The sequence below is a fragment of the Tauraco erythrolophus genome, chromosome 21 (assembly GCF_009769465.1).
Source record: "Tauraco erythrolophus isolate bTauEry1 chromosome 21, bTauEry1.pri, whole genome shotgun sequence".
Lineage (NCBI taxonomy): Eukaryota > Metazoa > Chordata > Aves > Musophagiformes > Musophagidae > Tauraco > Tauraco erythrolophus.
The window spans coordinates 6,548,406-6,562,793 of record NC_141485.1 but is presented as its reverse complement, the minus strand read 5'-3'; the positions used below and the strand labels follow the sequence as shown (position 1 = coordinate 6,562,793).

At 38.7% G+C, this 14,388-nt stretch overlaps 1 protein-coding gene across 1 annotated transcript in view; it reads left to right on the top strand.

The window, feature by feature from the left end:
* Positions 1–14,388, top strand: part of CRCP (CGRP receptor component) — a 29,927-nt gene that overhangs the window by 3,996 nt on the left and 11,543 nt on the right. Inside the window, 4 exon segments of the mRNA XM_009978214.2 lie at positions 475–523; positions 526–572; positions 3,671–3,683; positions 3,686–3,764. Of these exon segments, the coding sequence (XP_009976516.2) occupies positions 475–523; positions 526–572; positions 3,671–3,683; positions 3,686–3,764 (188 nt within the window).

Genomic DNA, 14,388 nt, shown 5'->3' with positions numbered 1-14,388 from the left:
ATTGGATCTCTGTGAGACAACATTTACATTCATTTTAATATCATAGATATATCTGTCATAACAAATCCAGTAGGGCCATAAACTTGTGTGACATTTTCAAACATCGCTCATATTTAAATGGGGGCTCTGTGCCAGTACAGCAGTGTGTGACCCAACTCTGTTCAGGACATAAGATAAATAAGTAGAATAGATTCATCCTGGCAGCTCTCCTTTGGGGGTCTTGGATAACATTTAACAAGTGCTGAAAATGTGTTTGAAATAGTCAAGATTTCTAAAAAACAATTTACATACTTGTTCACCCATTCTGGTGCCAAAACATTTTTCATGTCATTTGCTTGTGCATTCACCAAAGAAGCCATGCTCTCTGTTGTTTGGTTGAGAGGATTTTGCATTGTTCATTTATGTTTTCCTGTTGTAATATTCTTAGGTAAAATATTCTCAAATGGTCTGAAACATTTTATTTTTTTCCCTCAGGTCTTCCAGTTACTTACTGATCTTAAGCAGCAGCGCAAAGAGAGTGGAAAAACAAGCAGAGCTCTGGTCAGCAGAATCTGAACACAATCATGTATGAGGTGAGTATTGTGAAATCTCTTTGCAAATTAGCCCAAGCTGGAGTAATTCACATCCTCACATCCGTATCCACATATCTGTATGTTCATGACTTTCTATCAAATTTCCCCTATTAAAAACACAGTAAATTATTATTTTTTTTGCCACTTTTTCTGTGGTCAGTTTATTCAGGTTGTGGGCTAACTGCGCTGTCAGGGCAGAGGCATGCAGCAGCTCTTATGAAAATCTATCACAAAAAGAATAAAAACCAAAACAAACCTCTTTTTTAACTGTTTAGCTTTGTGTGTGTTTTTTTTTTTTTTATTCCAAATATTCTATCCTTTTAAGAGCCAGGACAGAACTTGGCTATCATCTGATGAATTGATGATACCATGAATTCATTATTTCAAAGTTGAGGCACAGGTCACATATGGTGTTTTTTTTATTAACAGAATTAAACTAATAATTTCCAACTAAAATAGGTGGTTGTGGGTTTTTTTTTGTCAAAAGAATAACAGAATCACACGTACGGATAGCAACAGCAGTTGGATGCCAGATTGATAATAAATGTTTAATCTATTGCTAGGAAGAATTTACAAATATTAACATTTTAAATATCTCACATTAGCAACCTCGTAACAGACTTGCAGTATGACCTATTGTGTCTGTGTCAGAGAATTGCATGAGTAGCACCACGTTTGGTACGAGTTGAAAGCAGTTTGCCTTGCTTGCATGAGTAATCCCGTTGAGCAGTGAAACTACTCATGTGAATAAGATTGGCCTAGGCTTTGTTTTTGTTTTAGTTCTGGCTTTGAAAAGGTATAGAGTTGTAATTCCCAAGCCTCGTATTCAACAAAATAGGGGCTTAAAAAAATCTAATTTAAATCTTCATGGAGACTAACAGTCTCTTCCTGTAGCTCTTTGAAAACAGCTGAGAAAGATCCTGTAAGTATATTTTATCAGAATGCACCTTAAAGCTTTAATTGCCTTGTTATATTGCTACATTAACGTTAAATACCTATAGGATGCTCGGTTTTGTGCATGGAGTGAAGCTGCTGTAAACTTTATGTGTATTTTCTCTATATTTAACTAAAAAAAGATCAAAATTTGATCTTACAGGATTGTCTTTGCTCATGCTGAGTCTATCTTCATAAGCTCTGTGTGGGCTCGTATCCATTGGTACTGAAATAATGAGATGAAGCTTGCTAAACTGGAGCTACGTTTTGCTGTATGTCTGGCATTTTAATTGATTTGAAATCGCCAAAAGACAACTAAACTGGAAAAGAAATTACTTCTATTAAACGATTTTGTTACATGACAATATTTCGTCAATGCTCGAGCTGTTAAGTAGGGTGAATTATCCTGTGTTGATGAAGTCCATTTTCCTTTACCTAGCATTTTTAAATGAGAACAGATACACTGTTAAATACACTGGAAATACATTTGTATGTTTTCTTATTTGATGTACTGATCTCGTAGCTCATTTTTTACCAGTGTCTCTTGTTTTCTGCTCTGTGAGTCCTGTTTCAGCTTTTTTGACTTCTGACTTTTCAAATACAAATATTCACTTTAAAGATTTTCTGAGAAAGAAACTCTGAGTATCATAGGGAATTTTATGGGGTTTGTTGTTGTTGTTATTATTACTAATATTAATCTGTGCATGTGGTATCCTACCACATGTGTCTGTATTTGCAATCCAGTTAGTGCATGATGAGTCAGTTGTATTGATACTTTTAAGCTTTATGTATAGCTGTGCAGTATCACCAGATGAAGATTTTCTTCCTTAATTCCAAACAAGCATTGGCAATACTCTCCTAAATCCTTCAGTTGCTGATGCACACAACTTGCAGACAATGTAAGGATTTCCTTGACTTTTCCGTTGATGCTCATTATTTCCAACTCTTCGTTTTGAGGTCTAATCCAAGCAACTTTCAGGAAGATTCTGAGCTACTTCCAGTGAAAAGACAGCTGGAATTTGTGTGGTGGTTTTCTTATTGACAAGCTTTTTTTTACTCAGGTCAAGTTACATTATGTATTATCTGTCTGCTAGGTGTCATATTGTTTTAAATAAAGCAAGCAGATTTAACATCTGCTGCAAAAGTTAGCTGAGGTTGGTAGGTGTTGTATGTAAAAAATGGAGCAAAAATAAATTGTCTCAAGTCAGATAAACATTTCTAATACTACAGTATTCTTGCTGATTTTCATGACAACCCACCTAACTTGCTTCTATGAACTAAGAAAGCATTGCCAAATACGCATATAAAGGGTGAAACCAGCCATAGATTGAAGAGCTTAATGACTTATTTATGGGTTGGCAGTGAGAGTATCCCTGGCACTGAGCACATGAAAACTTGGCAGAAGGTAACATGGTTTTAAGGATGAGTAGCGTTCACCTTTTGCAAAGCATTACTGCTTTTAAAAAACAATAACAAAACACAACAACAACAAAAGCAATAAAAAAGAAACATCACCAAAAAACCCCCAACAAAACCATGTAACTTTTTAAGCTAGCTTTGAATCTGTAAGTGGTTGTTGGTTTTAAAAAGAAAAGTAGATCTGTCAGTGTGTCTTGATCACAGTGTTAGCATCACCTGAGATTATTTCAAACCAAGAAAGCAAATGTCTTGCACAAACAGCAGGTGTTTTTTTTTTAGTAGACAGAGCTAAAACTCACTTCTTTCCTGTACTCTTCAGCATGTGACTTTGGGCTTTGCACAGATCCGATAAAAGCTGCAGAGGGAATAGTCAAAGCTGTAAGTCTCACCTGGGTGTGTAATGAGCTGGCTGGGTCATGTCTTTACGGAACGAATTCCCTGGGGCTTGCTGGATAAGTACTAATGTTTCATTACACACAGTTGTAGTTACATATTGTCTGTTTCTTACTCCCTCAGCAAATATCAGTATAGTCTTACTGAAGACATAAAAGTGTGAGTGATCTATGACAGCACTTCCCACTGTTAAAAAAAAAAAAAAAAAAGTAGTAAAAATCCAAACCCTGAAACTTGAATTGACTTTTCCAATTTTTCTCAGTAGTGCTGAGGATTCTTTTTGACATCGGCTTGTTTCATACACAACTGGTAAAGCAAATTGTGAAATAACGTATACTTTCTATCCATTACAGACACTGAAGTACATTTCAAAACACCCTGTAGATACCAGAGTCCTGAGACTGTGAGAGATTTCCTCGTAGCAATGAAAGGCCATAAGCTAACCAAGTAAGTAGAAATATGCCTTTAAACAAAAGTATAGACTCATGGAAATGTTGAAAAACTGATCCCCATGTACACAGTATGATAATCTGTCCAGCTTTGATTAACGTATTTTAAGTATTTTCTGCCATTATTTAAATACTCATCCAAACATCTTTTCCTTCACTCGGTAACACCATCGTGGATGAGTGTTTCCTTAAGTGGGTCTGTGTTTACCGATGTATTTCTCAAGCAGATTCTTGTTAGTTTGTTGGGTTTTAGCATGGTTTCACATGGTCCAAGCCCAAAGTAGAGTTCATAAAATGTTTTCTGAGGAGGAAGTTGTAAGTTGTGAATAGGCTTTGAACACAGTAAGACAACTGCAAAAAAAACCACAAACCCAACCTCAGTTTATTATCAATCTTGTTTTTATGAACTTCCTTGAGCAAAAATGCATTCGTTCCTAAGAGGTTAAAATAAAAAGAGTAAATAAAATCCTAATATAGACATATGGGAAATAATGTTATTCTGAAGCTAAGTTTTATGGGAATCTGTGAACCCCAACTGCTACAGATCATCTCTCGGGGTCATGCTCTCTAACTGGTGTTTAGCAAACTAAGATGTTCATCTTCTCTTTTTGTGCTGTTTGTCCACTAATTATGTCCACAAGGATTTCTGAGGTGCACATTTCACTACATCAATCAACTTTTTCCCCCATAGTTTCTACTAAAGCTGAACATACTACTCGTTATTGTTACTTTGAGAAGTCCTACATAGAAAATACAAGATTTCCTTCACAGTTACAAGAAGACTCAAAGGGCATTTTTTCCTCTTTGGCGGTGGTGTGAATGCCTGTTCACAGTGCTTGAAATACATAATTCTCTCCAGCCTCTCTCCAGAGTGTGAGTGAAGCCTGTTGTATATATTCAGACCCACAAGAAATTGAATCAGTTGGCTGCTTGCTTGGATAGCTCTAATCAGTCATCTGATTTTAAAGCAGAAAGAACAAAGATTTAGTTTCTGCTAAATGACTCCCTCTTCACCACAAAGGAGTAGTTTATGCTGTATAGACACTGACTGCGTTTTTCTTCTCTGCTGGAAGGACTCCCAAGGAGTTCATGCTCTGGGAAGGAGGCTCTTACTAATAATCTGGTTGTGGCACAAAAAGAAATGTGAAGTGAGACCATCTGGAGGGCGCAGTGCTGCAAGACAAGTTTTTACCCTGTCCAAAGCATAGTAGGTTGAGTAGAAAGCAGATTGTCAGCTATTTTGTTAACTTTCAGTGCCCCCTCTCTACAAACAGTTCTGCTCACATCCAGTGTATCAGCAGCTCTGATCACAGTATTGCTGTCATTGCAGACACAGGGGTGCTGGTACTTGGAAGCTTTGTCATGGGTGTTGTGACTTTGCTTGTAGTGCTTTCTTTTGTAGAGCTAAACTTGCCAGGTCAGTGTGTCATCCTTTAGTCCTCCTGTAGCTCATTTTATATAGCAGGAAGCTAATTTACGTAGTGGGCAAGAATACCCTTATTATTTTCCGACGTTGAGGTGTTCAAGTGTGGAGAAAATCCTCTGTTTACTGTAAAGAGCTGATAGCATGGAAATGAAAGAGAGTATCTCAAAATCGGCAACAATTTTTTCGAGTAAGTAGTGATCATCCCTGATGCCTGGTACTGTGAAACAGTCGTCCTCTTTGGAGTGAAAACAGTCGTCCTCTTTGATGTGAAAAAAAGCTTGTTCAGTGTGTGCAGGGCGGTAGTTAGGAAAGCACCAGCAGAATGCTCTATCACAGCAAAAAGCCAAGGGGAGTTAAAAAGGCAGAATAGGGTTTTTTAGAAGCAGCTGAATGAGTTGGATATGAGAGTCTCATTAAAAGTCAAAGGGCTTTTTGAGTTTTAAAGCTCATTTCTAAACTTCTTTCTAGTAGAATATGACCAAGACCTCACGGTTAACTTCTACAAAACAGGCAGGAGAGCTCTATGATGACATTAGATACTTTGACTGCATCTTCTCCCCCATAGGATGTCTCTGAGAGTGAAGTACTGAATGATGTTGGGTCATAGCACGGAGAATTCTAGCTACAAAATGTTGTACAGTCTGCCATACTGCTTAACTGTTTTGTGGAAGATCTACCCAGATACTCACCTTCCCAAGCCTACTTATTCTTTGAACTTGAATACAGCAACTGGGGCATAGGTTGAAATAGTTACAAGCTTTAAATGAGCTTTTTGACTGTTTTACCTCCTTTTTGTGAATGCTGGAAAGTGCCCTTAGTTTTAGGTATCCTCTTTGTCCTTTTTTCTGTCAGTCATAAGTAAGATAATTACTCCCAAGTAATTTCCTTCTGCATAATGGCAGAAAAACAAGAGTGAAGAGCCATCCACTGGTTTAGGTTACAAATTTACTGTGTTTATGGCCTATCAGAACTCAGATTGAACTGTAATACCTTTCTTGAGCATCCTCTGCAACTTTTAGTTAATATCTTTGTCATCTGGTAAAGGACTTGCCAGCACTGCATTTGCCATATACTTTACAAAATAAGAAAGAGAATCGTTTGGTGTGATCCTGTCACTTTTTTTCTTCTCATCTTTTCCATTTAGACACTTAAAGCCAGAAGTATCAGAGCCCATCTGGCAGCCTCTTTTCACCAAAACACAAAGCATGTGGTGTGCAATTACTATATAATGCACTTCATGTTAAACCACTTAAAATAATAATGCCTCCAAGGAAATTTTGAACGACTCTTTGGTTCATAACCAACATCATTTCAACACTGCTCTGTTGTTAAATAAATGAAAAACTAAAGACTTTAATCATTTCCATTCTGTGGGATGGAGGTGGTATTTGTTTAAAAGGCTTCGCCAGAGACTTTGTTGCAGTTAGCTGGTAGAGAGCTTTCCTCCCCCTTGAGAGGAAAGAACCTGCAATGTTTGCTCTCCAGGACCTTGCTTACATGATCTCTCTGTAACGAACTTTCCTCCCGCAAAAAGTAATCAACTCCAGAGTCTGTCTTTGCTACTTCCTTTCTGGGTAAGGCATTCAAAGTTGTGCTCTCTCCTTTAATCTCTTAGCTGGTCGTATGCTGTCCTTGCTGGTAGCCCTTTTCTGAAGGTCACTGATTTGATTTGTGGTACGGATTAGTTGGTGTCTGTCCTCAGTGAGGGCACAGCAGCATTTTCTGTGCTCTCGTTGCAAGAGGAATAGAGGTTCTGGTCAAAAGGCACGATTAGTCAGAAACCCCCCTCATCTTCACCTGCTTCCTCTGCCGTTTAAATTCCGTGTTACGACTCTGCCTTTAATCAAGGAGGAGGCAATTAAGCAGTGTGTTTCTGCTGTTAATTAGGCTTAACAACTTCTTTTCCAATACAAGGACTTCAGGCTGTGACTATCAGAAGGATTTGCAGCTGTATCTGAAAACCCGGTGGAGGTCGGCAGTGAGGAGCTGCCGCTCCCTGCGCAGCGCGTTATTGCAGCACGGCAGCACTAGGTTGTGCTGCTGTATGCGAGAATTTCGAGGCAGTGAGGAAAGACCAGTCACCATCCAGAGAGGCATCAAGAAGTGAGGCACGTTCATTTAGAGAACGGAGCTTTTAATCGAGTGAATTCTCACTTTTCCTGCTCTCCTACAGACCACCGGTACTAACCATGCAGAATGCATTGCTTGTCGGGCGACATGCGATGTCCTAAAATCTTCTGGCTCCGGTTACAGAGCTGGTGGCGTTGTGCTGGCAGACAGTGTGGTTCCTGTAAAGTCACCTCAAGTCTTCTCTTTCTGTTATTGCTGATATTTGCTACTCAAAATACCGGTTTAACAAACCAGCATGTCTTTTCTGCTGATAGCCATCTATTTTGTGATGGGTTTTTCCATTTAGTATTACAAGCAGAAAAAAAAAAATCCTAAAAGGGAAATTTCAAAAATATAAAAAAATAAATATCAACTTGTACAAATAACTTAAACCTTTCAGAATCATTTCAGATAGCTGCTAAATAGAGCAAATTCAAAGACATCTGAGCATATATTTCACTGATATAGTCAGTAAAGTATGATAAAGCACAGATTTTTCCTTGTCATCAGTTATTTTGGTAAAATCGAAACTGTAGAACTGAGATTTTTTTTAAATTAAAGGCTCTGAACTGACATCATAGTGAATTTTATTATTACCTTGTTGAGGCCTCAAGCTTTGGCTAACGCTACAGTACAGTAAGCATGTTGCATTTGGAAATACAGTATGCCACTAGCAGCTAATTTTCCATTTTTAGTCCCTGGAATAGCTTCATATTTTGTAAGGTAGTGCGAATGGCATTGCATGAAAAGAACATTTTTTAAGCTTGCACTCTGTAATTACAGTTAAATGAAAATTGACTCTACTTGTACTTCTTCCTGCTACTGATAGCCAATCTTAGATGTAATTTTGAAATAATCAAATTTCCAATCACTGCATATTATTATAATTTAAAAAAATTGGACATAAACATTGGCCTTTTTGTCTTTAAATCAACACATTCAAGGAAGCGTTGAGCTGAAAATCAGTAGTACTTTAAGAAAGTATTTTCCCTCATTACTGCCAAAACCTACAACAAATATAAACCTCTGCAATATTAAAGGCTGAATGATTTACTTTGTAATTTTTGTCTCCTCCAGAGCTTTCAAAGTGAACATTCAACACCAAAGTCAGGATGGTGCTAGTTTAACAACAGGATCATTTAGAAGTCTTTAAAAAAGACCATTGTGTTTCCCACTGAATTGATTGGAAATGAACCCTTTGATCTGTATTAGTGTTGCTCAGTTTTTTTGCATTCAGGTACCATTATCAGCCCTCAGATTTCAACCTGCACAAACGTACCGACATCGAAGGGCAGTGGTAACCCCTGCAGAGAACAGAGCCTGGTATATTTGCACAGACCACATGCAGACTGGTACTGTGATTTCACAGACCACAGCTCAGGACTGCTCATCTGTAAGCCACATCCTGTGATCTCCACTCAGATGACATTCTACATGAGTTGCTGTGGTCGACTCAAGACCGTAGGATTTGACTCTCAAGTTATTTCCAGCTAGTACTAAGATACATGGTTATGTATGCTGCTGTTACTTTATGATTTTCTTAGCAACTAAAACCCATACATTCCTGAGGATAAATTTGCCTCTGCGCAGTCACAGATGTTTCAGGGGTTTTTTTAGCGCTGTGTGCTGTATCTTGGCACTAATACTGTTCTTTTCTTAGCCATACCTATAGATCTCTTACTAGAAAAACAAAACGTGCATGCTTATATATTTACATACAGTCTAGGAGCTCAGTACCTAAAAAATGGGCAATACCAAGACACATAATACGAGGTTTTGGTTAAAATATAAATGCTGCAAATATTTGGCTCGTTGCTGACAAAATATGATAACTGTTTTACAGTACGTAACTTTGTGTAATTTTTTAGAATCTGTGAATTTACTGTGCACTGTAGCAATGTACTGTCCTGTCTCCCCAGATGCACAGTATGATCTTGAAGACAAGACAGTGTGGTTTTTTGCCTTCTAGGAGAACTTTTTTTTTGATTGTGAAGGATTACGCTATTGTAATCCTACATGCTCACCTCCTTCAGTACACACTCTCCCTCAAACACAGACCTCAGACCCGTTTTCTTGTCCCATAACTGCACACGTTTTTGTCTCTTGCAGGCTGAGCTGTAGATGTTCCAAAGCCCACTCCACATCATTTTGCCCTCAGCTGGAAATGCTGATCTTGGCTCTAGCTGAGTCTCAGCTACTACTGGATGTGGCCTGGAAGCAGAGAGGCACAGCTCAGCCTAACAGCAGTAATTGCCATTTTGGGATTTCTCACTAGGCAGGTCCTGTAAGAGTCTGCATAACGGACGATTAACTCTGATTAGTGGAATCTTGCTTTTATGTGAGAAAATGGCTTTCAGCTGTCACTCATCTTTTGTATGTATTCTTCTCGTGAATGCAGCTTTCATGTTGCAAACAGTGTTACTAAAATCGAAGCAGTCCAGAGAAAATACAAAGACTTCCTTTTTGGGGACAATTAAGCTGAAAATATTCTTCACCTTCTGTTTGGATGAATGGGACAGTTATCTTTTTTTATTTAATGAGTGTGAGTGTACACATGCGTGCTGTAGAAAGTGTAAAGATGGATTTATCTGGGTTGGAAAAAGTTTCGTTTACTTTTTAGATGTAATGGAGCATGAACTAAATTCAGGCTTATCATGTGTGTGCCTATGCAAAATACTGCAGTCAGCAGCGATACTGATGCGTGTTCAGGCTTGCAGCGTTTGCCTTCCTTAAAGCTTATTTCTGATGGAATTGTGGGTATTCTGGTTCTAATTTGTCTACGTGCTAGCAAGAAATCCCAGGTACGCAGAAACTCTGATCCTAACAGTCAATTTTTTGTATCAGTGTTAGGAAAAGTCAGTGCAGTGGGTACTGAGCCCCAACTCATACTCCGTGCAGCTATAACGCTGCTCACTGCTAGAGTTGGGGGCTGAATAATCCAGTTTTCTGTTGCAACATTGAATGTCAGAGGCATTTTGTTGAGTGTTTGCTTCAAGGGGATGCCAAGAGTAGTACCCTTCTGGTCGCTCCGTTTGTTACGAGTAGGAAGGTCAGAAACTGCACGCAGGGAGAAGCACTGGGACCAGAACATCAAAAGGGTGCTCTGAGCTGATCTCGGATCACGTACTTGGAGTGCATGTCTGTATTCTGTCATGCTGCTAACATGGACCACCCGAGCAAGCAGAGGTTACTCCGTAGAATCACAGAACGGTTTGGGTTGGAAGGGACCTCAAAGATCATCTAGTTCCAACCCCCCTTCCATGGGCAGGGACACCTTCCACTACACCAGGTTGCTCAAAGCCTCATCCAGCCTGGCCTTGAACACTTCCAGGGATGGGGCAGCCACAGCTTCTCTGGGCAACCTGTTCCAGTGCCTCACCACCCTCAGAGTGAAAAATTTCTTCCTTATATCCAATCTAAATCTCCCCTCTTTCAGTTTAAAGCCATTGCCCCGTGTCCTGTCACTACACACCCTTGTCCAAAACCCCTCTCCAGCTTTCTTGTAGCCCCTTTAGGTACTGGAAGGCTGCTAGAGGGTCTCCCCAGAGCCTTCTCTTCTCCAGGCTGAACAGCCCCAACTCTTTCAGCCTGTCTTCATAGGAGAGGTGCTCCAGCCCTCGATCATCATGTCTTGCACACTTGCATGCTTGATATTTGTTAAATAATCTTAGCAGCTGGATATTTACTAAACAGAAGAGGAAAGATAAAATATTAGTGTTCTCTGTTGCACAAGGAGCACCTGTATCCATTGTACCCCTCCTAGTATCAACTTATTTGTCTGAATGTCTTCAATTACAGTCAATCATCCCTTTGCCATCTTGCAATGTTTTGCCAAAATAAAATAAATTACCTATTCCTTATCAGAATGATATTTAGATTGATCAGCAAATAATAAGCTAGGTACTGGTTTTCAGATGAAGCTTACTGAATAGTTTGTAATTTCCCTGTGCCTTCGGATTAAATCTCTGTGTAAATAAAACAAATATATTACTTAAATCCTAATTATATAATGTTAACATGTCTAAAGATTATTTTTTTTAGTGTTAATTTATGTTATAATTTCTACAGCCCTGTAACACTACACAAGCACCTTCAGATGAAATATGTCATTTATGTAGCTTGTTTTTTGCACCCTGCTGCTAATTCCTTTTTGATGTTCTGAGTCGTTTTTCCAGTAGAGAGCTTTGCAGATCAAAAACGGGCATGAAATTTTTCAGATAATGCATTTTAATGACTTATTTGCAAATTATCTGTCTTCTGTACCTATTTTAAAAACTGTAGATGCTCTGAATTTGCTGAAATAATGCTTTTGAGATCCATTTGTCCCCCCTGTAAAACTTCTGTCTATTCACTAGTGAGTTATACTAATGTTTATGGCTTACAAGCAAAAAGTCTTTGAGAGGTGACCTTTTTATTGTGTCCTGTATTTCTTGTCTTCAGGAAACAATGAACAGTTTCACTAACTGTTTGTTTTAGTCACCAGGTATAATTGATTTTAATTTATTTCTGTTGTTACCTGCTCTGCCAGTAATCTTTCTGTGATGAACATGATGGAGTTCTGCCTGTTCTAAATAGCTCTGGATAAATAAGATTTGCATTCTTTAGCACAGGCATGATACAGCTTTGGTTATTTGATCCTGTTTATTTGGCTGTGAAGTGTTGCTGGCAACAAATTTCAAAGATACTCCTTTGAAAAGCAAAAATATGATAAAATTTACCTTATGTGTTCTTTTGTCAAACATGTTTTCTTCTGGAGATGCAGTGGAGCTATAGGATTGGATTGGGACATGTCTTGCTGCAAAAGTGAAAAAAGACTTGCTTGAAAAGGCTCTGATCTCTGAAGTGGCATGTGAGTGTACAGTGCAGTGAGAAACTTGTATGAATTCATTAAACAGCGAAAAATAAAAGTCTGTCTGTGTAAGTAGGGCTTCGGGAGGAGGGAGAAGTGTTGTACAAGTAGATATCCTCATAGCTTCTGTGAGAGCTGCAAATGTTGTCCCTGTTTTAGATGTCTGGAAACTGAGGCACAGGCACGTGCTTGGCCAGGGACCATAAAGCAAATAACATCGAAAGCCAGGACCAGGGTGGCAGCTTCCGCATCTCTGTCAAGTGCTCCAGGCACTGAACCAGGCAGTTTCCTACCTCTTGAGGAAAAAGCACTAAATCTTTCCTACATTCATTCATTCAGATGAATTGGACAGATTTTTGTACGCTGAAGATGTTTTTTAACGTTTTTCACCCAGCTCTGTTAGGACTTCTGCTTTTATGGTAGTGATGTCTTTTGCTACAATTTTACAAGGGTGGGATTTTTCTCTCATTGATTCCTTAAATGACCTGCTCTCAATTTGAATTCTGATCTAAAGGATTTCAGTACTTGTCTCCTGTCAATATTAAGGTTTTAATTCTGTCCTTTCATTACTTGTGACAGTAGTAAATGGCAGCAGTTATAAATACCTTATCTTTTTGACAGTAAAGCAGCCAACAGTGGTGCTCTCAATTCAGTGTTAAATTCAGCTCTCAATAGTCTCTTGTAAACATCAAGCTCCCAAATAGATATAAGTGATTAGCATGGGAAGACAAAGGAGGTGTATTCACTGCTTCCCACCAATGGAAGCATATTTGGCTTTCGTCTTTGGTTCTTGAAAACCAAAGCAGTCTGATAAATCTGGCTAACCAACCTAATTCTAATTCCTTTGTGTCGTCTGTAAAATCACAGCATTTGGAATTTAAGACGAAACCCTGCGCTGCCAAGGAGTTGTTAACAGGAGAGGGAGGAAAAATGTAAACAGTTATTCTGCAGGAGGGAAGAGAGAACGTAGTCACTAGAGTGGGAATTGCCTTTAAATACTGATTTATACTGTAATTGACACAAAGGACTTTCCCTTGCAGCATCCTCCTGTATTTTCGCAGCCTGGATGCACCTTACAGTTCGTGAATGCAAGGACAGATCCTTTCCAGAGCACTGGAAATTCCCCAAGAGGAAATAGCAAGTCTGGCCAGGGGCCATGCACACACAGTCCGTTTCAGGATTATTTAGAGGAGACTCCAAAGACTGTAGCAACATCTTCTGCCATGTCCTGTCTTAGGGGCCTTTCCTTTTTTCCTTCCACACCACATCTCTTCCCCTCTCTTCCACCTCTAAACCCCAATTCCTTTAAAGCACTCACTGCTTTAGTCCCCCTCAGTCTCACTGTCTGCAAAATGGGAATAGTCATCCTTATTTCTGCAGTATACGCAAATAAATTTCAACAAACTTGAGGAACTGATGTTTCTTAGAAAACACTGTTAAAATGCTTGCTTTAGGAACGTATTTAGGCACCTTTTTTTAAGGAGTAAGTTGGTGGCCCTGCTCGGAAGGCAAATGGTGATGTGCAGGTAGAAACATCTTCCTATTCTTCAGCAAAAGTAATCTTTTAGCTGTGAAATCTGAAATGGATGTGAAATCTGCCACGCTTGTTGGCATTTATCCAGGTGCCAAATGTCACTTTATTGTGAGCTTTTTCTGGAAATGGAGAGAAATCTTCTGATGTGGTTCTGTAGAAGTAGAAAAGAAGATTAAAAGGATAGGGTGGTACCCAAAATGTTTGAGCTCATTTTTTAAACAGACATCTTGGATAGTTCTGTGGTTGATTAAAATGGAGTTTTCTTCTCTCTCTTTTTTTTTTCCTCCTTTATAAATTCATAATTCCTTAACCCCTTCCCCAATTTTGACATTTAGAGAGTAAAAAAAAAAAAAGGTACATTTGTAAAGTAAATGTAAATTTAAGATGTTGAACTCTGTGTACTTTTCAATGATTAATTAATATACAGGAGGATTTCTTGAAGCTTTCCATTGTGAATTGTTAATATTTCACAAATGCTGCATTATAAAGTTGCATGCTTTTCTTTTGAAGCTGAAAATCATGATTATAATTATTTTCCAGCATTTTATAAAAATGATGACAGAATGGCTCAGGGACTAGGTGGAACCATTAAAAAGTTTTCTTTTTGGGGATTTTGGTTTTGTCACCAGCAGGCTGGGTCTAAAAACAACAGTCAGCGTGTCATCTCTTCAAAGCTGTGTTCTGTTCTTTAAGGCTGTGAATAC